At 33.7% G+C, this 22,550-nt stretch overlaps 3 protein-coding genes across 3 annotated transcripts; 2 read left to right on the forward strand and 1 right to left on the reverse strand.

Moving 5' to 3' along the window:
- The first annotated feature begins 82 nt into the window (after positions 1-82).
- Positions 83-3,879, forward strand: LOC130656465 (mitochondrial import receptor subunit TOM20 homolog). Its single transcript, XM_057459326.1, has 4 exons — positions 83-293; positions 2,378-2,424; positions 3,092-3,337; positions 3,660-3,879. Exons 1-4 carry the CDS (start codon positions 164-166, stop codon positions 3,699-3,701), a joined length of 465 nt encoding a protein of 154 aa, XP_057315309.1. The 5' UTR covers positions 83-163; the 3' UTR covers positions 3,702-3,879.
- A 150-nt stretch (positions 3,880-4,029) lies between these two features.
- On the forward strand, positions 4,030-7,003 carry LOC130656463 (uncharacterized). Its single transcript, XM_057459323.1, has 3 exons — positions 4,030-5,176; positions 6,040-6,208; positions 6,458-7,003. The coding sequence occupies exons 1-3, from the start codon at positions 4,174-4,176 to the stop codon at positions 6,963-6,965; spliced, it is 1,680 nt and encodes a 559-aa protein (XP_057315306.1). The 5' UTR covers positions 4,030-4,173; the 3' UTR covers positions 6,966-7,003.
- A 1,041-nt stretch (positions 7,004-8,044) lies between these two features.
- LOC130656462 (hepatoma-derived growth factor-related protein 2-like) lies at positions 8,045-15,939 on the reverse strand. The gene is made up of 16 exons (XM_057459322.1): positions 15,824-15,939; positions 15,601-15,674; positions 15,368-15,517; positions 14,698-14,782; positions 14,190-14,228; positions 13,985-14,095; positions 13,338-13,406; positions 12,835-13,104; positions 12,346-12,506; positions 11,885-12,100; positions 10,705-10,847; positions 10,342-10,412; positions 9,549-9,650; positions 9,217-9,307; positions 8,986-9,135; positions 8,045-8,623 (listed from the first exon to the last, which is right to left on the reverse strand). The coding sequence occupies exons 1-16, from the start codon at positions 15,899-15,901 to the stop codon at positions 8,613-8,615; spliced, it is 1,821 nt and encodes a 606-aa protein (XP_057315305.1). The 5' UTR covers positions 15,902-15,939; the 3' UTR covers positions 8,045-8,612.
- Positions 15,940-22,550: the final 6,611 nt, after the last annotated feature.

A 22,550-nucleotide genomic window follows, 5' to 3' on the forward strand; every position in this document is an offset into this window, starting at 1 on the left:
CACGGTCTGTAAAATATATCCATGTCACACACACACAAGAGATAAATTGCATAAAGCTGATTCAGCATTTTACCACTGAATCGCGGTACACAAAATTCCTTTAGTTTTTTACCGTTCTGTGAACAGTTCGCCATATTTTCGCCTGGCTAGCTAGGTAGCTAAAATGATGCCAAGCTATGGTCATGTAGCGACTATTGCAGCAGGAATTGCTGGCGTTACATTCCTGGGATATTGCATTTACTTCGATCGGAAACGTAGAAGCGATCCTTTATTTAAACAAAAATTGAGGGAAAGTAAGTGTTTTTTCTTATTTTTTTTCTTAATGTATAAGTTTTGGTGGTGCAAGGTACTGTTGTGTTTTTGTTTCTAGAAGAAGAATGGACACAATAATTTAAAAAAGCAACTTAGACCAAGAAAACTTGTCCCAAGTTTAATGCCCTGAACACATAAAATGTTAGGTTAAATTTCATTATTCCTTCTTTTTTCAACCAAAATTTGTGCAACCAGCAGGTTAGCAATTCCGAACTGACGTCAAAATTTTTGACGTCATCACAAAAATGTTGATTTTTTAGTCAACTTTATCCTTCTGTGTATTTTTCCTCGTTTGGGCCGCGTTGATGCCGTTTTTTATCGTTTAGCTAAATTTCCGCTTTTTTTAAATATATCTCAGGTCTTGCCATGAGCAAATAACCTCCTGAGCAATTAATTGGTCGCGTCAGAGTGTCCATGCGAGCAATTTTGCTCGCCATATTTTTCGCTAAAAAAACTTTACATTTAGTCTCTCAGGGCATCTTTTTCAGGAGAGGCGTGCGCCTTGGCACACACCTAAATTGTTTCAGGCGTGTGATTAAAATGTGGCTGGAAACCATAGCAGGTCCAAATTTAATGTATTATTTTCTTTATGCCGCAACTGTTATTCAAACAATTTTAAAAACGAAACCCACGTGCGGTATAATTTTTTTTTCTGTTTAAATTTTATGTACCTGACGTGTACCTGAACTTTTGAATGAATTTGGAAGTTTTATTTAAACCATGCAGATAAAGATTTTTTTAATTTGAAAACGAAGCATATTTTTTCCTATTTGCTGAAAAATAAACAATAAATCTATGAAAACGACAGTATAGTCATGTATACTATTTCGGACATGTAGAAAAGGAAGTTAAGATTGAGAGAGTTGCTATACCAGTAGACGCTCGATCATCGTGTTTGGGGTTCACGATTTAAAACGTCCCCACTTTTCTACTGCAAAATGAATGCACAACAAAGATTAACCTTAATGCCCGTATCGCACGCGTTGTTTTAAAAAATGGCGAATGAACTTTTGAACGATGGGTGGAAAATGATCACACCAAATACCTTTTCAGTTTCGGTTGAGCGTTTGTGCAGGAATTTCACTTAAAAGACCAATCAATTCTTGTTGCGCATTCATTTTGCAGTAGAAAAGTGGGGGACGTTTTAAATCATGAACCCCAAACACGATGATCGAGCGTCTACTGGTATAGCGACTCTCTCAATCTTAACTTCCTTTTCTACATGTCCAAAATAGTATGCATGACTATACTGTCGTTTTCATAAATTTATTTTTTATTTTTCAGCAAATAGGAAAAAATATGCTTCGTTTTCAAACTAAAAAAATCTTTATCTGCATGGTTTAAATAAAACTTCCAAATTCATTCAGAAAGTTCTGATACATAAAATTGATACAGAAAAAAAAATTGCATGTGGGTTTTGTTTTTTAAATTGTTTGAATAACAGTTACGGCATAAAGAAAATAATCCATTAAATTTGGACCTGCTATGGTTTCCAATTGTTTTGTCAAATGAAGAAATTATCTACAATTAAATCCATGATAAATTGTCTGTTCCGCCTGTAAGTGCAGTTTTGCAGACTTGCGTCATCCGTGCTCCGTCGGCGTTCACCTACGCATTAGTTAAGAACCGCATGACTGGATTTCTTGGTAACGTTACCAACGACGAAGGGGCCAGGAAAAAGAGATTTATGTCTACGTAGTTCTTTTAACTAAGTCAGGAGTTGGTGAATTAGCTAGGATGGTCAGGTTGGCTATGAATAGGCTTGCTCGTAGACTGACAAATGACTTATCCTAAACAATAAATTTATGTTTTTGATATTATTTACGGCATGTAAAAAATCTTAAAGATATTGCTATATGGGTGATATGGGTGAGATAGAAATAAAATAATAATAATAAATATTTAAAGTGGCTGGAAGCACTGCAGCAGTTGTGTCTCAACTTAAATTGTCTATTGAGCCTTTTTTTTCATGGCAATTTTAAAAAAATTGTTTTATGTATATAAAGATCCTTGCTGAGACCTGTTTAAAAATCATATTATGTTGTTAACTCTCCAAATTTTTTAGGAAGAGCTAATGCAAAGAAAAATGTTGGTAAATCATCATCTGATCTGGTAAGTGGTTTTTTCCAAATAAATATTAGTGTGCTAGTCTTTAGCCTATTGCTGTTTGCAGCTACCATCTTTGACATTATAATAGACTAGTCGTCAACATATGAAAAAATCCACGAGACAGCGGCTCCTAAAATTTTGCCCTTACCTGCATTGGGATTTTGGGTATTGTCTGTCTGCCCGTTAGCGCAAAGTCATTAAATTACTCTACGGGGGTCCAAAAGAAAGCTTCTAAAATTCTTTTTTCAACAAACAAACAGGCTGTAAGATATTTTGTGATTCATTTTCTAAACTGAATGTTGCTAGATACAAACTTTTTTTTATTGCTAACAATTTTTTGCAATGTTTTTAGTTGGACAAAACTTTAGACATATTTATTATTTCACTTTATTATTTATTTAAATTCACATCTATCAAATAAATAATGCAATGTATGTTTGAAAATGGAAAATGACTATCAATGTATTTTTACCTGTGCAATTACAATATATGATTACCTGGAGAATCTAAAATACTTAACATGGAATTTGTTAATGTATTTACAATTTTGAAATTTTTGTGAGCAAGGCTTTTATCCTGAGAAAAAATGCTGTACGGGAAGCCTTTTTATTCAAAAAAATTGTAAATTAAAACTTTTTTGAAACATTTTATATTATTTTATTTCTCTTAGAATTTGCCTGACATGAAAGATCAAGAGGCTGTTCAAAAATTTTTCTTAGAAGAAGTTCAAAAGGGAGAAGAGTATCTTGGCCAAAATGATTTTGACAATTGTGTAAAACATCTAACAAATGCTATTGCTGTATGTGGACAACCACAGCAACTGTTGAATGTGTTCAAGCAAACATTACCTCCAAACGTCTTCCAAATGTTGATTCAGAATTTAGCGTTACTTGGCTCTGTGCAAATGCAGCAGATGGTAGGTTTAACCTTTAATCAAAATAGCTAGAATGTGCACATGTGTTCCTTTATAAGGTTTGAGACTCACTTACTAAGCAACTGTCCAAGGAAAAATTTGTACTGAAACCTAAATATAAATAATCTAATTTTTTGTGATAAACTTTCTCAATATTTTTTGGAAAACAAATCACATAACATAAAAATAATTTTTTTACTGTCAGCCATGAAAGAGAAATGAAAGAGGTACATATGTCTCACATCGTTTTAAGTAGTGTGATTGAAATGTGTAAGGGTCAAAGAACTCCTGAAATTTATGTTTTAAATTTATCTTTTTTTTTTAGCAAAAGGCGGCAACATCAGGTGATACCGATGGCTTGGATTGAATTAATGCTACCATCAAATATATAAAATTATGGGATCGAAGTGAAATATAAAAGGATATATGCCATCTTTTTCAAGCACAAAAACATTACTCAGTGTTTTGATACAAAATTATTGTATATTATGTATATGCTTTATACTTTGAGTCTTCTTTCTTAAAAGATAAAAATATTTTGGTGATTTTTTTGTATTTATTTCAGAAGTCTCTTTTGTTTTTATTTCAGTACCAGTATTGTTAGATGTTCCTGTTTGCCCTCTAATGCCCCATACATGTTGCTTTTTAAGGACACTGAAATCAAGAATTGTATATTCTCTCAAAATCTTAAAAATGTTTTCTAGTTTTTTTGAAGAAGGAAAAAAATAAATGTTTAGGGAAATATAGGAAGCTGCATATTTTTATGATTTCCTTCTGGTGCCAAATAATGTGTAGCCTCCCAACTGAATTGTATTTTCAATGTTGTTTGATTATTTAGAATGGTAACCACGTTAGATAAGAACAAGTTATGGCAACAACTAAACGATCTTTCCAACTGTTGTGCCGATGTGGCGATTAATGGCCATGACATTGGAAAGAGGGACAACATTATTGTGATGCTAGGCAACACTCAGAGTATGTTAAGCAGATATTGTGTTGGTGATGATGAACTGGCTACCGTGCAAACAATATTAAGAAGTACAGGTTTTTTAAACTCACTTTCAAAGCTACTAGGCTGTGATAAATTTGTTACATTTTTAGTATTGAAACTAATGACATTCTTATTCAAGACTTTGCCTGAATGTTTTTTGCAAGAGTATAGTGAAGATATTTTGAAAAAAAGCTGTTCGGAGCATTTGGAGTTAAGAGCTACACTTTTAAGTGTGATAATACAATGCTTAAAATCCAAAGAACGTATGGAAAAAAGATTGGCAGTAGTAAAGGCCATTATGGATTACTTAGAGCTTTCTGCGGGTCTGTGTATACATGAAATCAAAGAGTTGTATTCTTTGGAGGTGAAATCAGAAAAATTTATTTTGCTTCTACGATGTTGCATGAACATTTTAAAAGCCATAAAATTAACTTATACCACGGGTCAACAGATTACTGCTACACTTTTAAAGACGTGCTCAGTATTAGTAACTAGTTTAACGGGTTTGGGTATACAAGTGTTTGCAAAAGAAGGTGTGCCAAAGAAACTTGTAAAACAGAGGCATTTGCTGTGGCGTTATTTTTTAAAGTCTTTTCACAGTATTTTAGATTTTAGTAAAGTATGTTCGGATCAGGCCTTGGTAAATTGTTTTGCTTCCGTGTGTTTTGATTTTGCTGAGGTAATGATTCAACCGAACCAATTAAAAAATTTGTGTATAATCGAGTCTAATTTTGTTGGATTACCCAATATTATGACATGGAACAGTTTTTCTCTTTTTATGGATGATTGTAGTGCTCGCAAGTTGATTATCTTCGAGTTGGAAGTGTTGAATTTACAGCTCCATGAATGTGGTAAGTTGTTTATCCTGCAAAACATCTACGCCCTAAGCGCTCCTCTTAAACAAGCGCCTAGGGACGGTTATTCGATATTTTGAAAATGAAATAACCTTTTAAGCTCACAGCTTTAACCTTTTAAATCATCTAAAACATGAAATTACATGTAACAATGTTTACATCTTTTCGTTTAACCAGCTCGCATTGACGAGAGGAAATTTAACCATAAACATCTTTGCTTAGAGACACGCTATTTATACCTCGTACATTATATATATAGTCTGTTTTTTATTTTATGACTATTATAATTTTCCCCCAAAAAAAGCTTTTACATACTGCGGAATTTTGGGATTTTACTTTCGCGAATGCACGATTTTGACGTAATTTCGAAAACTTTTGCGTTTCCTTGTATGTGCGAGTGGGAAAAGTATGACGATTCTCAAAATCAAAAAATACCATTATTTTATAATTTTCGTAACGATTTTTTGAAAAACTTCACTCCAGTTATTCGGTTGATCGGTTTTCAATTTAGGGATAAGTAAATCATGAAAACACCCAGTGGTAAATTTTATTCTCAGTCAGTTTGACCATGGCCTATTCGGGCAGATGCTCCAAACGCTAATCTGTGTAGAAAAAATGATTTTTTTATTTTAAAAAAACTTTCGCGGATAGACGATTCTTACATAATTTCGCGGAAAAACTTTTACGAATTTTCGGATTTCGAATATTAAGTCTATGGCGCTTAATTAAGCACTTACGGTATTAAAAAACTTTTTGCGGAGACTTAATCTCGCAGATGCCTTTTGTCGACACAACGTTTTACAGCCAACAAACAAACAAAAATGAGGTAACGAAACAATTAAAAGTGCTGTTCGTTTTAGATGACATTCGTTTACGACTGTCTACGATATTTTCAATATTGTACAAATTTCCACGAATCAACAACGTATCGACCAATCTTATTGAAGTTCTTCTTGAGGTCTTCATGGAGCAGGATGACGAACTTGTGAAAGCTGTGTACTTGTTGCAGAAATTGTTTTTGAAAGCCGGGTAAGTGTTGAAAATATAGATTTTCAAAATGCAACGTAATAATTTTCGCGTGTACTTCTTTTTCCGCGCACTATATTTTCCCGCGCTTTCGCCTGATAAAATTTTAACAGTAGATGCAACAGAAGTATGCGCGTAAGCTATTGTTTCCTTATTATTTTCTATCAATAAGGATTGGGTTTCTTACAGTTTAATGTGTCCTAAAAAATCGAATTGCATAAGGCCTGTTAATTAGGAGTTTATATTTTCTAGCTCCTTATCGATTCAATATGGCGAAGATATCAACCCTCTTAGGATTTTCTTTCAATTAACAAAATCTTTATCCTTTGACGAGAGTGTTCTACTCGACTGGTTAATCTCAGACGAATCAAACTTCCTGTTATATTTTCAACAGTTTTTACAGTACACAGGAGAGAATTTTGCCTTGCTTAGTCAAACCGTTGAAACGTCGCCTATGAAGAACTTTAAGAAATCTACGAAAGACATCGATACAGCTGTATGCCAGTTAAGTTTAGAAGCAGACAAAAAGACAAGAAACATTGTCGGATATAGCTCTTCTGAAGATGAAGAAGACCATAAAGATGAGTATGAACATACAGTCAAAGGAAAAATGGCGTCGGAAGCTGTGGATAACCTCATGTCATGTCTTATTCGACTAAATTTGAAATTAGATCGTTTAAATACACAAAACTTACTGCCAGCAGGTCTAAACTTGATTGTTGATCAGCTTGATATGATTGAACGTTTGTACGAAGAATAAAATATATTTTCTCCCTATCTCAGAGAGGAGTAAAATTATGTTCGACTCTTGTACCGTTTACTGAATTTTATTCAAAGTGCTGTCTTTACATTCGGACAATCAGATTAAAAAGAAACTTCCTCCGAAAATTTGAAGTTTGGATATTTCTTTTTGGAGAGTAAGATAAAAAAAGAGGATTTTCCGCAATGATAAAGATTTGCATATAAAAACACTTCGCTTTGTCTCATATACACTTTAAAATGGAATATAACGAAATGGTCGAAAAGTGATACTTTCGCACACTCACGTATCATTTTGCTTAAAAGTTGCAACCATAAAAATAAATCCTGCAGACATGTCTCTGGTGACCCAATTTTCCTAAAAAAACATTATCCAATGCACCGAAAAAACAAATCCAGCATTAATCATCAGGCGGAAACCCTCTCCGAAAGTTCTAAATTTCCAAAACAATTTTTTAGCCTGTACAATGGAATGAAGAATACAATAAAAAAATTTTTAAGTAGCTTTCCAAAATTTTTTACCTGAACTTCTTTTAATCCATACACGGCACTGTTGAGGCCTTTGGCATAAGATTTTAAGTACAAGAACATGAAATTAACGGAGCTACGAGTACTCACAAACATATTTTTCATGAAAAGAAGAAATAATGTTCAAACTTTTGCTGTTTTGAATTTTTTATTTTAGATCACGTGGTTGCTCAGAAACGCCCTTAAAGCAGGGCTTTTTTTAAAGATGACCAGACACGCCAAAGTTAACGCGACTTTTTCGGGCGGGAAGGTGGTATGATTTTAAATTTTAGATTAGTAACGTCAAAGATATCAAAATGAAAGTTACTCGTATAAAAAAACTCGACGTAGAGGGCACCAGAGTGGTGGGAAAGATCTCAATTAGCATTGTCTTCCATAGGACTCACTCCTCCATAGCGGATACGCCCTACAATGGGGCCTATTAAACAAGGTAAAGTATCATTTGTAGAGGTATCCTCGAAAGAGTGTCCTACAATGTTTCACCGTACGCCTAAGATACCTACTAATATTTCTAATTAAACTGATCCTGTATCGGTGCTTGAAGAATTACTGTTTTTATCTGACAAACTTTTTTTTCAACATAAAGTAAATTACAATGAAGGTACATAACTCGTTTGCAGGTCCTCTTACATTGTTTGCGACACCGAAACAGGAAGAAGATCTGAAAACGAGTTTCAAAATAAATAAATAAACTATGTCCTACGGCTGTCTTGTAACTCAAAGTTGAAATGTTATAATAATGAAAACTTTGCCCCCCGTCTACTTTAGATTTCCTTATTGGAAGAGGTAACTTACTTTGTTGTCCTGGTAACTTTTTGCAACAAAGAAACAATTTTTCCTCGCACGCGAAAATAAATCCCCGTGGAGAAATCATTTTCGAAATGTTAAAAACAAAATATTGAAACTATAATTACTGTTAGGGTAAAAATTTTAAAAGATAAAATAATGTACATTGTGCGATCATCGCGAGTTCAAGGAGTAGCTCACGCTTATAGTGGCTGTTGTTGCTGATTTCAGTGTGTGCACTCTCTAATCAAACCAAGTTAATGTGTCTTGTGTTGCACATCAACGCGTAGTACAACATACCTCATTACATGTTACAACTGCAATCTCATCGCAGCTAGCTTGGATCTAAATAAAATAAGCACATACTCCGCTAGGCCACTATATCTCCGATAGGCACTTTATTTCCGATAGGCACATTATCTCCGATAGGCACATTATCTCCGATAGGCACATTATCTCTGATAGGAACATTATGTTTGATAGGCACATGATCTCTGATAGGCACATTATATCCGATAGACACATTATCTCCGATAGGCACATTGTGCAGGGTAGGCCCATTATCTTCGATAGGACAAAAGTAAATAATTTTGGTTGATTATAGACTTTAACAGATAATAAATACCTCATACATAAGTATAAAAGATTAACGAATAAAAATGGACAAAAAAAGAGTTGGGAAAAGTTATAAAATGGTGGCTACTTACGAGTTATAGTGACAGGAACTTCTTCAATCTTTTCTCCATTACTTATACTAATGTTTATCTGAACTTGTGTCTTGATTTGTTCCGTGCTTTGTTGGTTTTGGTTGGATGCTGATTTGACAGGAGGGGTAAAGAACTTAGCCCCTGCTACTCCTACAAAAAGTAAACTCATAAATTATCCACAACATTCTAAAGAAAAACTGTAATAGTATATAATGATGCAAGTGCGCCTACCTGTTCCACCAATAGCAAATAAGCTTTTATAATGGTAGTATAGCTGCGAAGCTTTTTCGCTCACGCTATGGTTTGCTTTGTAAGCTTTCACCTACAAAAATATATACATTGAACTGAAAAAATAATTCGCAAAATGCAAGGTGACAACACTTTAGGATATATACAAACATGATACAGCATATGCACTTGTTATTCTTTGTTTTATTATTAAAGGAAGAAATTTATATCGAGAAAAGTTTTTCGTGACCGTATTCAATTCCCCAAAATACAGAAGTTATACGATTTAAAAATTAGGAACAAATCCACCTTTAACAAACTAATTAATTCCTTACTTTTTTCATCGTGGGTATAATTGTTTTATTTTGCATGAGTACGGTAGGCGTGAGATTCAACGCAGATATTTCTTGAAGAACTTGTAGACATCTTTCATGATCCTAAAAACAAAGAAAATCAGTCTAATAAAGTGTCCATGTTGGAATAGGAACGACTAACATTATGCAGCCAGACTTTTTTATGTTGAACAAAATTAGGCACTTATACACAAAACCAACCCAAAATATAATGGTAACATGGATAAACCACAAATCCCTGACCTAATGGTTTAGTATAAAAAACTAAACCAAGAGAACTAAACGACAAATGTTAAACAGCATAACCTTCCAATATACCAACTTTTATGTTCACTTTCAAATTTAATAAAGTTTTATAACATTCAATTTTAACTTATCAATTTTGCCTATTTTCCTGATCAATGCCAATTTATAGATGGTTGTATATATACATCAAGGGAAGAAAAGAAACTAATATTCCGCATTTCTTGAAAAAGGACGGACATTTCCTGTAAACCCAGCTTAATAGTCACTTTTAGTAACTATTGAAGGTTAATATTACGCAAACTTTAATTCTAATAAAAATATACACAATTGCAATTTTTATTATGGATTTTGCACAATTCTCAAAAAAAATTCTTTATGGTTATAAAATAAATAATTCTTGCGAAGTAGTAGTAATAGCTTGCAAGTCAATAATATAAAGAATGAAGATCAAAGAACTTTCATGAAATTTTCATGTCTTGCGCTCTCCTGAATTCCGGTCCCAAATTCGCAAATAATATACACGACTCACCGCTTCTTTGACAGACAGTGTTCTTCGAAGTTCTTTTTCTAACTGTTCAAGTTTTTCACCAACACCAACTTCTAAAACCAAAAAAAAAAATTTCAGTTATCTTGTGCGTGATGAAATTAAACAATTTAATCACGCACAAAAATAGCAATACTTTGTAAAAACCGTTTTAAATTCTTAAAGGAAATCGAGCCTTTCTTAACATATATTTTGGTTGATTTTAAAAATACAATTATAAAAAATAATTGTTTTAAAGAAAAATACATATCAGGCTTAGAAGATTTAGGAGAAATCAATATTTCGGGTCCAAATTTTAGCTTATTTTAGGAATTTTTTTTACAACTAGGATATTAAAGGAACAACTACCTTTACTCTCCGCTGCGATTCTTTTAAAAGCTTCATCAGCTTTCTCTTCACGTTCTTTCTTTTGTTCTTCTGTCAATTTAGGTTTCTTCTTTTCTTCAGATTTACTTTTCCCACTCTTTTCCCTTTCTGCTTTAACGAGTTCTCTGAAAAATAACAAACGTCCATCTTGTTTTCAGAGTTTCCCATATTCTCCAAGAGAAATTTAAATGAGATTTTTTGTGAGAGTCAGAGCTTTAGAAAAACAGATTTATCCTGTGATTTCATTTTCATTAGAGCAGTGACCTACAGTCTTAAGCTCGTTTTTAAAGGTGTTCTTACATTTCCTACGGTCATAAACAAAACAATAATAAACTGGACAGATCAAGTGCAGATTTTAACCACAAAGTGGGAACATGTACAGATTAAGCAGTAACACTCAGAGTAAGGCGGTGATTTCCTGTCAAAAATTTTTTTTTCTTTAAAAATGTTTAAAAATTTTTGCTTTGCTTTTTAAAGCTTACTTTCCTCGAAAGTTGAGCACGCATAAAAGTCGTCGAAAATTATTAAGGAATTTTCTTTAGTTTTCGAGTTATGTCTTAAAATTTGCGCTAATTATGCGAGATTATGACATTATCAACTAGCTCTAAAACACGTATTTGCTGTTATTGAGCATAATGATAGTGACTAAATATTGAAACTTATGTGAAATGTTCAAAACACAAAGTGAACGGCTAAAAACATTAACCCTGTATGCCTTGTCAAAACTGTTAAACACAACACCATCGCAGAGCTAGTCCATGACGTCATGCATAATTAGCGAAACTTCTTAATCCAAGTTCTTAAGAACCAATGAAGAACTTTTCGAAACACATGCGAATTTTTAACTAGCAAGAGGTAAGTTCTAAGTAAAAACTCCAATAAAGTAAGATTTTAATAATTGTATCATGATTTTTAAACAAAAGATTGGGACAAAACGACTGGAGTTTTAGTAAGATTGAATTTTTTTGCAAGATTACCAATCAGCGAATTTAATTTTAATATTTGATCTTCCATGTTCGTTTAAATGTTCGTTCAAATTAATTAACAAGAATTAAAAGCTTTAACAGTAATACTGTTTCTACAATTTAAAGAGAAAAAGATATTCGAGGGACTTTAGGGAACCTGATATTTCTTTAAGTATGAATATTTAATCGTCTCATACTTTTTCTTTTCCTTTTTCTCCTTCCGCTTAAGTTCTTTTTCTTCCTTCTCTTTTTTCTTTCTTTCTTTTTCTTTCAATTTTTCTTCTTCTTTTTGACGTTTCTTCTCCTCCTTCTTTTGTTGCTTCTTTTCCTCCTCCTCAGCTTTTTTTGCTTTCTCCTCCTCATCGTCAATTTTCTCCTCGTCATCCTGTTCGGAATCACTGGATTCAGTCTTTCTAAAATATGATAATTTTTATAATCATCAGAAATTTTTTACCTCACAACTTCAACCCAATATGTTTACTTCTCAGACTTTTAGGCATGGACGCAATTTTAAATCCTTGGCATGTGGGTATAAATTATTTTTGTCTTCTTTTTTGTTTTATTTTTCCTGGGTGGAAGTTACGCAGTTTAATTGCTCACCAATGACATAAAAGTGACATTGAAGAGTTAAATTTTCTATAAAAATTTTACTTCGTACTTTTTTTCCTTTTCTTTTTTCTTTGCCGCTTGTCGTTCTTTCTTAAGCTGTTCTCTACGAAGACGACTTTCTTCCTGTATACGTTTCCTCTCTTCTTCTTTTAATCTTTCCTCTTCCTTCTTTGCTTCCTGAGCTGCTTTTTCTTCTGCAGTCAACTCCACCTTTATAAAACGAAGAATATTACTATACAGAATTCGGAAATCCACAAAACCTTGTCAAATTCACTACAAAATTTTAGCAGAAGATTTAAACTATATACTGAAACCTAAAACTGACAAAATATACAATACATGTTTCTATTATGACGTCATCGATGTTAGGAATCGAAACAAACATTGGCTGGTGGATAACAAATGTCATAATTGACAAATGTTAATCAAACTCAGATGAAGGGAGAAAGAATTAAAGTGAATAAGGACACAGAAACTTGTCTAATATAATTATGTGAACAAAACTTAATTTTCTACAATATTTATTAACAGCTCTTACATTTTGTTTGAATAATCTCTTTTTGAGTTTTTCAATTTCTTCATCTCCACTGCTATCTTCATCGCTTGAGCTTACAGAGCTTACACTACTAACATCATCATCTTTTGATGTCTGTTTCTTCTCTTTCTGTTTTCTTGGCTTCTTCTCACCAGCAGGCTTACGTGGCTTCTTCTCACTAGCTGGTTTGCGTGGCTTCTTTGCAGCAGGTGCTTTTTTCGGTTTAGTTTCTGCTTTAGGTTTTTTTTTATTCTCCTCAGGTTGTTTATAATCCTATAAAAATAAAATACTTTGGTATAAAAAACTTAAAAAAATTATTGAAAGCAAATGATTTTGAATAACAGTTAAGTTTGGTCTTATTCTATATAATTTTAATCCTTGAAAAAAATAAGCTGTCTTGTCATTTTGACTAGATTGTTACACCTGATATTTTATAACAGTGATGAATTTTTTTTCATGCGTAAGCTACATGTCAACAGCCTTAAACAACAACGAAAGAAACCTACATCTCCACTATCATCGTCTGAAGAGTCATCTGAACTGGTTGGTTCTTCAAAATCAGACTCTTCCACCTCCTAAAATATTACGCATGGTTATAAATCTTAAACAGACCTTATAACTGATTCTTATTTTAATCTGATACAAAGAAGTATTAGAGACATTTAATGACTAAGCTTAAAGACAATGGTTACTGAGGTGGGTTATCTAGAGAGGAGGATTTGCAATGTGGCTACACCAGCACTTTCTTTTGAAACTCACATTTTTTTATAAGGAAACATGAATGTAATTGTAGTACATAAGACAAACTTATAAATAAAAAGTTTCAAGGGTTAAAAAGTTAGTAACACGCTAAAATTTGTAACTTATATTTTTTGCTGCCAGTGTTATCAGTTCCAAAGTTAGATTTATAAATTAGCACTATCAAAGATAAATATGTTTCAGCATTGTTGACAATCTGGTTTAAAAATGAAAAACGGGCTCAATAAATCTGCAAAAAGTATTTATATTCTCAATCATATATTTAAATGTTGGCATTCAACTTGATTATTTGTTCCCATCTCCTGATGATAAAACGTTAAGTTCAACAAAATTCACTAGTAGAATATAATAATAGAATGTAGACCATGCATATTCAAAATAAAACAATATTTACCTTAGCTGCATTTTTTTTCTTTTCATCAATTAATAGCATCTCATCATCAGAGTCACTCCAAGTTTCTTCAACTGACTTAACTGCTCTTACTTTCTTGTTACTTTTCTTATTCTACATAAAAACAAAAAATAAAAAATAAAAATGTTTCTAACAAAAGGAAGAATCAGTATCAAAAGCTAGTGCAATGCCACTCATCATTACGTACATCTTGAGATTTTCTTTTTCTTTTTTTGGTTTCCTCCTTCTATAAGAAGTAAAGTTACAAAATATAGATCCAGAAATTTTGCTACAAAACAAAAAAACACCCTATTGGAATAATTGTTTGCAGAAATAATTTTTACAAATTTTGCGAGTTTTGTTAATTTGTGAAAAATTATTTAAAACCTCTCTAATTGTGAAATTCATGAAATTTTCCACGAAAATCTGCAGAAAGTTTATATATTTTTTTATATATTTTTTTTTTTTATATATATTATTTTTCCTTTCTGAAAAATGATTTACACTAATTTTTTTTTTTCTTGAAGTACATAATATATACAACTGAAGCAGTCACAGTTGAAAAAAAGTATAAATTATAAAGATGCAAAATATCATCAAATCCTTTTAGGAAATTCGCGAAATTTAATACTCACAAAATATTAGGACTGGCCAAATTCACAAAAATTAGTTCTTGTAAAAATTAATTCCCTTAAGGTAACACACATTTTACTGACTTTCTTATTGACTTTTTTTGGTTTCTTTTCAGCAGGTGGCTCATTATCATTTTCATTTACATCATCAGACTGTTCTTCCTCTTCACTATAAAAAAATGTATTCGAGAACATCTATTAAAATCACTACAGACAAAGGAACACTCAGGAGATATTCCACTCTAAATATCTTAATTACAGCATCATTTGGAAATGCGATTTTGTTTACCGGTTGGTTCAAAGAAATATATGCTTTAAACAGACTTGTGAGCATTGCAGTCATGATTATATTGTACAGTAAAAACTACCCTTTAGAAGAATAAAAACACAATGACAGAAGAATAGGACAATAAAGATTTCATAAATTCTATTTAGTTACTGTCAGCTGAACGTAAAAACGTATCTAGTACTCACTGAATAGGAGGTGGACACTATAGCTTATCAGAAACAATATTTTTCAAAAACAAATTTCAGTTTTTTATGTTCCAAGAAATTATAATTGAAAACAGTTCGTAAAACAAATTTTAATGTGCCAGAAAAATTTTATATATATTCTTTCAGTATTTACTGTTACCATGCAGCTTATGTTTGATTATGTTTTGTATATTTATCTGTAACCGGAAATATCAGTGATCATCTATGAGGAAAAAAACACCAAATAAAACTAGCCATTTTATATAAAATTTATTGATACCTTTCTTCCTCAGGCTCATCTACATGAACTACTGTTGGGTTTTCTACAATTTCCTTTAGGGCTTCCCCAAAACCTCTTCGTTTATTTGGTTTGCCATATTTTTCTTTATATTGTTCATATGCAAAAAGACCATCTGCACCCAAAAAACCACTAAAGAAGAAATACGTATAGAAATACAGAAAAATAAAACTTCAGGTAAAAATGTATTTAACAAAAGCACAAAAAAAAATTACATTTCATGAGTGCCAAAGAAAAAAATGACATATTTCTTTTTGGGTACGGCTTGACCTGGTTTTGGTTCATCAACCTGAAATGAAAAAATTAAAAAGTTTACTATATTTTGTTTAAGCTCCACAGCTAGCACAAAACATAATGCAAAATCCTGAAAAAAATATTGGCTGTACCATTTATTCACAATCAATGGTTTTATTTATAACAGACAAGAAATATACTTACACGAGCAGGCCAATGTGGGTACCCTTTCATTTTTGCCCAAACTAAATCACCAACATTAAATATCTTAGTTGTTGCCATTGTGTTTCTGTGTTTTAAAACTATAATGAAAATAAACCATATACAGAAAGCAGGGAGGGACATGGGTATTTTGGCTTCTTACAGCACTGCAATGTAAACCTATACACTGTATTTTAATTGTGTTTTTGTCTGAAACACATTTTTTTAAAATAATGATTGTTGGACTCATTCAATTATATAAAGTTTGGTAACTTTGCCTTGTTTTTGTTATTGAAATAGCATACTACTTCAATTTCATATATCCGCTTCTAGTCATTTTTTAATATGGCAAGACTTCTTTTTGCTTAATAAATACATCTATCTTAATAAACAATCTAAAAAATTAAGCATCCACAGCATTCTTTTTGTCAGTTGAGAAAGAATTTATTTCATAATACCAAGCCTGGTAAGATGAAACATATAATTGGAAGCCCATATAAAACACAATGAAATAATTTTATGTGACTTACTGAGACTATTTTGTTTTTTCAAAGCATCTTAATGCAATAAACACACCTTTATAGAAAAGATGTTCCTGCTGGAAGAACAATGCTTTTTTAAACAGTGTTAGTTATGTCCACACATGATTGTCTGTTTAAGGATGTTCTAACAGTAATAATAGTGATATTTAAGCTTCCTTTAATTGCGTTTTTTAATTATTTTAATAATAATTTTAAAAGATATATTGAATACAGATTATTTTCATTGGAACTTGGAAGTAAAAAGTTGGTAGTTCACTTTCTGTTGTGCACAGTTTTGTGCTTATAAATTAAACTTTCCGTATAACTTATATTGCCAATCAAAACTTTGTTGTCAGGGTGGGGGAAGAGAACAAATAATTAGATTCATTTCCTTTTCGTTATCCTGGTTAGCTGATCGATCTAATCGGTGCCCTGTGGCAATTTGTTATGCGGAAGTGAATGTTACAATAGCTCTGTGTTAACATGTGAAGGGAATGGGGGAGATGTCACATTGGGGGAGATGGCCCATTGGGGGAGATGGCACATTGTGTGGGCTGTTGCAGGGAGTTGTCTAACATAAGAAGGAATTTTTTGGGTCTGTGTAGGTTAAAATGAGCATTAAATATACTAGGAATCCCCATCTAAGCCAAGGCATCATCATAATAGACAGGGTATATCCCTCTATATAAAATATGCACATCTATCTATCTATCTATCTATCTATCTATCTCTAGTGCACAACACAGGGTTCCAGTAACCCCATGTCTTGATCAAGAATACAAATACATTGCTCGGCTTTGTTACTAGGTCTTTCTTGACATGGCGACCCATGTCACACAAACTCTGCAACCATTCTGCAAAATGTGGTCCTTTGTTAAGTGCTTTGTTAAAGGGCAGCATATGTGATAGAAAAAGGGTTTAGATATAGATGCAGATGATAAAAATGATGTCAAATATTTTAAGAAAAAATACGCATTTTTTATTTGAAACATGTTTCGACATTATCTAATGTCATCTTCAGTCAATATGATAACAAATTACAAGTTGTCATAAATATAATTACAAAACATGGGCAGTGAAGCAGGAAGATCTTGACCATTTAGAAAGGAATGATATGAGAATGGTTAGGTGGATGTGTAACACCAGTCTGAGAGACAGAAAGAGTTCAGATGAGCTAAGAAGCAGGCTAAAGTCTCCGTAGAATTAAAGATGTTATCCAGATAAGAAGATTGAATTGGCTAGGGCACTTGGAAAAATGGAGAGGAATAATTGGGTAAGAAAGTGTAGAGACTTGATAGTTCCTGGGGCAAAGCCCAGAGGAAGACCGAGAAAGACTTGGCAGGAGGTTATAAGGACAGACTTGATACAGAGGAAGTTGAGTTTAGATCTAACACAGTCTCAATCAGATTGGAAGAGGGTCATTAATATACCCGTCCAACCCATGCTAGCATGGAAACGGACATTAGGCCGAGAATGATGAATGATGATGATATACGTTATACAATGGAAAGTAATTAAAGAGTAGTAATATATGATAAAAACTTTTACAGAGTAATAGATGAAAGAACATAATAAAAAAATCATTAATGGCTCTATAGAAAAAGCGGTGAAAAAAGAAAGTGTGAGGGAAGGAGACAAAAAGGTGTAAGTAGCAAGAGAATAAATGTTAGACGGTTAGAGTTTTATCAGCATACTTAACCTGCTTATTTTAATCTGCATTATCAAAAAATTCCTCTTTCTCTCAAATGTGTTTGTACACATGAGAGTTTTTGTCTTTCTTTAAATGTTCCTCAATGCGTTGTCCAATATGTGTGGTGGTTTTAGCAATATAACAGGCATTACAGCCAGCACAAGCAAATTTATAGACAACGTTTGATTTCAAATGCTTAGACAGTTGCAAATTTTTACGAAAACTAAAAAACAATGGATTTTTTACGGACTCTGATTATGATAAAATTTACCCTAAAGGCTCTTCTCCTGCTAGAATTTATGGTCTTCCAAAACTTCACAAGTCTTTCCTAATTCTCCTGTTAGAGGAATGTTTTGATAATGCTACTGTTGAATCTTTTTTCTTTTCTAGATCATGCACAAACAAAATGGCAACTCAAATTGAAAGAAGGGTTGCATATAAGTTGGAAGAATCCAGATTTAAATAAACAGTATGTTGATAGAACTCTAATAGTCTAACATTTTTTCTATCTCTTGGTACTTACACAGAAAACGGCACAAAATTCTGTGGGCTTGTCGGCATTTTAAAAAATCAGAATTTCGCCTTAAAATCACAACTATATATTTTAAAAGTTAAAAAAACCTAATCTTAGAACCCTACAGGAACTTGCTACGTGAGAAAATGATTTTATGTCATCATCACTCTGTCTATTGTCAGGGATAGTGTGGGCTAAACATACCTTTCCTAGTGTTCAGATAAGCTAAGAAGCAGACTAAGTATCCGTAGAACTAAAGATGTTATCCAGATAAGAAGATTGAATTGGCTGGGGCACTTGGAAAGAATAGAGGAGGATAATTGGGTAAGAAAGTGTAGAGACTTTATAGTTCCTGGGGCAAAGCCCAGAGGCAGACCGAGAAAGACTTGGCAGGAGGTTATAAGGACAGACTTGATACAGAGAAAGTTGAGTTTAGATCTAACACAGTCTAGATTAGATTGAAAGAGGAAAACGGACGTTAAGCCGAGAATGATGATGATGATGATGAGAGGTGTTTATTAATGGTCTATTAACAAAATTAACGCTTACAAAAAGCTGCTCTCCGAATCATTACTTTTTTTAATTTTAATTCACCATCAAATCCTATTTTTCTCAATCTTAATATTCTTACTCTTTCAGATCTTATAAAATTTCTCAACATTATTTTAACTTTTAATATTATAAATCTCCATTCTCCAGGTATATAATATTTGTGATATTTTTAAATTGGTCTGCCATTCTTCTAATCATTCAACAAGAAGTAAATCCATTAAACTTCTAGCTAGACCTTCTGATAGGACTACATTTGGTTTGGTCTCAAATCAAAACGTTACCAAATCTTATTAATTGGAACAATATCCAACAACACTTTCACCAATACGACCTAGCCACTCTAATCATCATCATTCATCATTCTCGGCTTAACGTCCGTTTTCCATGCTAGCATGGATTGGACGGGGTATATTAATGACCTTTCCTTTCCTAAACAGTCAAGATCTTTCTGCTTCACTGCCCATGTCTCACTACCGTACAACATAACACTTCTTACACAGGCCTCATACAACCTACCTTTTACCTTAATTGACAGGGCTCTGCTAGTCAACAAAGGAAGTAACTCTCTGAACTTTTTCCAAGCAGAACCTATCCTGCAAGTAACACTTCTTTCAACACCCCCTTCACTGCCCAACATATCACCTAAGTAACAGAAGTTCTCAACTATCTCTAACGAGCCACTGTTGTACATCATTAAAGCTGGAAATACTTCATTCTCTATAATCTCACCTTTGCAACGCTTGCATACAAACTGAATGTCAGCTCTTAACCTTCCACTAATACTACTGCACTTCTTATGTACCCAATGCTTGCAAGTCTGACAAAAAATTGAGTTACTACCAACCCCTTTCCTGCAAACTCCACAAGGCCAGTTTCCAACTACAAGGTCACACTTGGCTGTAATGCTACTAATCATGACTTTAGACTTTGCTGTGTTTACCTTTAGCCCTTTCTCTTCTATTCCTTTCTTCCACTTCTTAAACTTTTCAACTAATTCTTCCATCGACTCTGCTATGAGAACCAAATCATCTGCATACAATAACTCCCATGGACAACCTGTTCTGAACTCCATCGACAGCGCTTCTAAGACTAGAATAAACAACAAAGGACTAAGTACAGAACCCTGATGTACACCAACATTTACACTAAATTCATCACTAAGTGAATCATTAATCCTGACACGACTTCTAGCATTGCTGTACATAGACTGAACCATCGTAACTAGCCACTCATCCACACCTAATTTTCTCATAGCCCACCAAATAACTTTACGTGGCACTCTATCAAAAGCTTTCTCTAAATCTACAAAGGCAAAATAGAGATTCTTTCTCTTTCCTAAATGCTTTTCCTGAAGCTGTCTGAGTAAAAATATTGCATCTGTAGTGCCACGCCCTGGAACAAAACCAAATTGCATCTTATCTATATCAATTCTTTCTCTAAGTAACTTATCAATCACTCTTTCAATAACTTTCATTACTTGATCAACCAACTTCAAACCTCTATAGTTACCCCTTTCTAATGCATCACCCTTGCCCTTGAAACAATTCACTATTACACTCGACTGCCACTCACTCAGAATAGCACCATCCTGTATAATATGGTTAGCAAGACTTGTAATAAGCTCAACTCCAATATATCCAGATGCTTTTACCATCTCTGCAACAATACCTGATAGTCCTGCAGCCTTGACAATCTTCAATTTACTAATAGCCTCCACTACCCATTCTGTCTTGATCTGCATAGCTGGCCCTTCTACAACATCATCATCACACAAATTATCCTCATCCCAATCAAACTCAGTGTTAAGCAACCTCTGATAATGATTCTTCCAAGCTACCCTTTTCTCCTCCTCTGTGCTAGCCAAAACACCTTCATCATTACGTATACACTTCTCACCTACAACATCTTGATTAGTCTTCTTCATTTGCTTTGCTATCTTGAATACCTCATTGCGCTGGTCTTCCCTTCTTAACACATCTGCAAATCTGTTTCTCTCTGCTTCTGATTTTGCCTTATATACTGCTGTACGAGCGCGACGCTTAGCTTCTAAGTAAATATTTTTACTACCACCTGACTTCCACTCTTTCCAAAGTTTCCTATTTTCCTTTATACACTGGTCAACCTCATTATTCCACCACCAGGTCTGTCTATGTCTAGCTGGTCCTTTCGTCCACCCACAGGTATCATCAGAAGCTTCTAGAAGACAATTCTTCAAAGTAGTCCAAATACTTTCAACATTGTCACTATCACATTGACCATTGTGGGCTAACTGCTGAACTTTTGCACTAAATTGTCTTGCTACAATCTCTTCCTTCAGCTTCCAGACTTTTCAACGGGGCCTGTACTTTCCCTTGGCTTCTTTAACACTCTTCAAGATAATATCACAAACCAGCAACCTATGCTGGGAAACACACTCTTCCCCCGATATAACTTTCACGTCCTTCACCATTTTCTTGTCTGACTTTCTAATCAGGAAGTAATCTATCTGTGTCTTACAACCACCTGACTCATATGTTATCAGCCTACTCTGTCTCTTACTGAATGATGTGTTGCAAACCACCATGTCCGTTGCCATTTCAAACTCAAGCAATCTCTCCCCTTCCTTATTTCTGCTCCCAAATCCATAGCCTCCATGCACACCTCTATAACCTTCAGATGACTTCCCAACATGACCATTAAAGTCGCCGCCCACCATGACAAGTTCAGTGTCTCCAAACTTTGATGTGACTGCTATCAACTCATAGTAAGACTTATCTTTATCTTCCTCACTGAGTCCACACTGTGGAGCATAAACTGACAGAAAAGTGACAATCCTATTACCTATCAAAAACTTAATCACTATAATACGACTATTAACACGCATAACATCTATTACTTTTTCTACCCACTTCTCTGCAACGAATATGCCAACTCCTCCATATCCATCATTATTACCGATCCAAAAAAGCTTATACCTTGCCCTCCTACCTTCCACAAATCTCACTGAAGCTCCTCTCCACCTGACTTCCTGAACACAACACATATCAACAGATCTACGTTCTAACATTTCAACTACTTCACCTGCTCTACCTCTCAGAGTACCAACATTTACACTAGTCATCCTCAACCTAGTGTTATCTACCTTGTGATGTGATAGCTGGGTAACGGTCTGACAATGCTCACACCTGACATCTGTCCTACCATGCGCGACACTTTCACTCTTTAGAGTTCCAGCCCTGTTTACGCAGTTTGTCTGATCCACTATTCTTGCGGCCATTAATAAAGAGTTTTGGCATTGTTTTACAGCTGGATGCCGTTCCTAGCGCCAACCGTTCACAGACCGGACTGGGTGTTTTTTAAAGTGACACCATCACTATGTGGCATTTCATGGGACTTCCACAATCGCCCCTTTAAACTAAGGTATGGTGGAGGACGTTCAACTCCTCTCTTGTCTCTTAAAGAGACCCTTCACCT

Source organism: Hydractinia symbiolongicarpus, chromosome 9 (genome assembly GCF_029227915.1).
Source record: "Hydractinia symbiolongicarpus strain clone_291-10 chromosome 9, HSymV2.1, whole genome shotgun sequence".
Classification (NCBI taxonomy): domain Eukaryota; kingdom Metazoa; phylum Cnidaria; class Hydrozoa; order Anthoathecata; family Hydractiniidae; genus Hydractinia; species Hydractinia symbiolongicarpus.

What these genes read in the sequence shown, in the direction of transcription:
- LOC130656465 (XM_057459326.1), top strand. Translation starts at nt 164, where the DNA reads ATGATGCCAAGCTATGGTCATGTAGCGACTATTGCAGCAGGAATTGCT. An exon ending in GTAAATCATCATCTGATCTG is followed by an intron (nt 2,425 to 3,091) that starts GTAAGTGGTTTT and finishes TATTTCTCTTAG; the next exon opens with AATTTGCCTGACATGAAAGA. An exon ending in CTGTGCAAATGCAGCAGATG is followed by an intron (nt 3,338 to 3,659) that starts GTAGGTTTAACC and finishes TTTTTTTTTTAG; the next exon opens with CAAAAGGCGGCAACATCAGG.
- LOC130656463 (XM_057459323.1), top strand. Translation starts at nt 4,174, where the DNA reads ATGGTAACCACGTTAGATAAGAACAAGTTATGGCAACAACTAAACGAT. An exon ending in TTTACAGCTCCATGAATGTG is followed by an intron (nt 5,177 to 6,039) that starts GTAAGTTGTTTA and finishes TGTTCGTTTTAG; the next exon opens with ATGACATTCGTTTACGACTG. An exon ending in AAATTGTTTTTGAAAGCCGG is followed by an intron (nt 6,209 to 6,457) that starts GTAAGTGTTGAA and finishes TATATTTTCTAG; the next exon opens with CTCCTTATCGATTCAATATG.
- LOC130656462 (XM_057459322.1), bottom strand. Translation starts at nt 15,901, where the DNA reads ATGGCAACAACTAAGATATTTAATGTTGGTGATTTAGTTTGGGCAAAA. An exon ending in AGAAAAAAAATGCAGCTAAG is followed by an intron (nt 13,407 to 13,984) that starts GTAAATATTGTT and finishes GTAATATTTTAG; the next exon opens with GAGGTGGAAGAGTCTGATTT. An exon ending in AGAGATTATTCAAACAAAAT is followed by an intron (nt 12,507 to 12,834) that starts GTAAGAGCTGTT and finishes CGTTTTATAAAG; the next exon opens with GTGGAGTTGACTGCAGAAGA.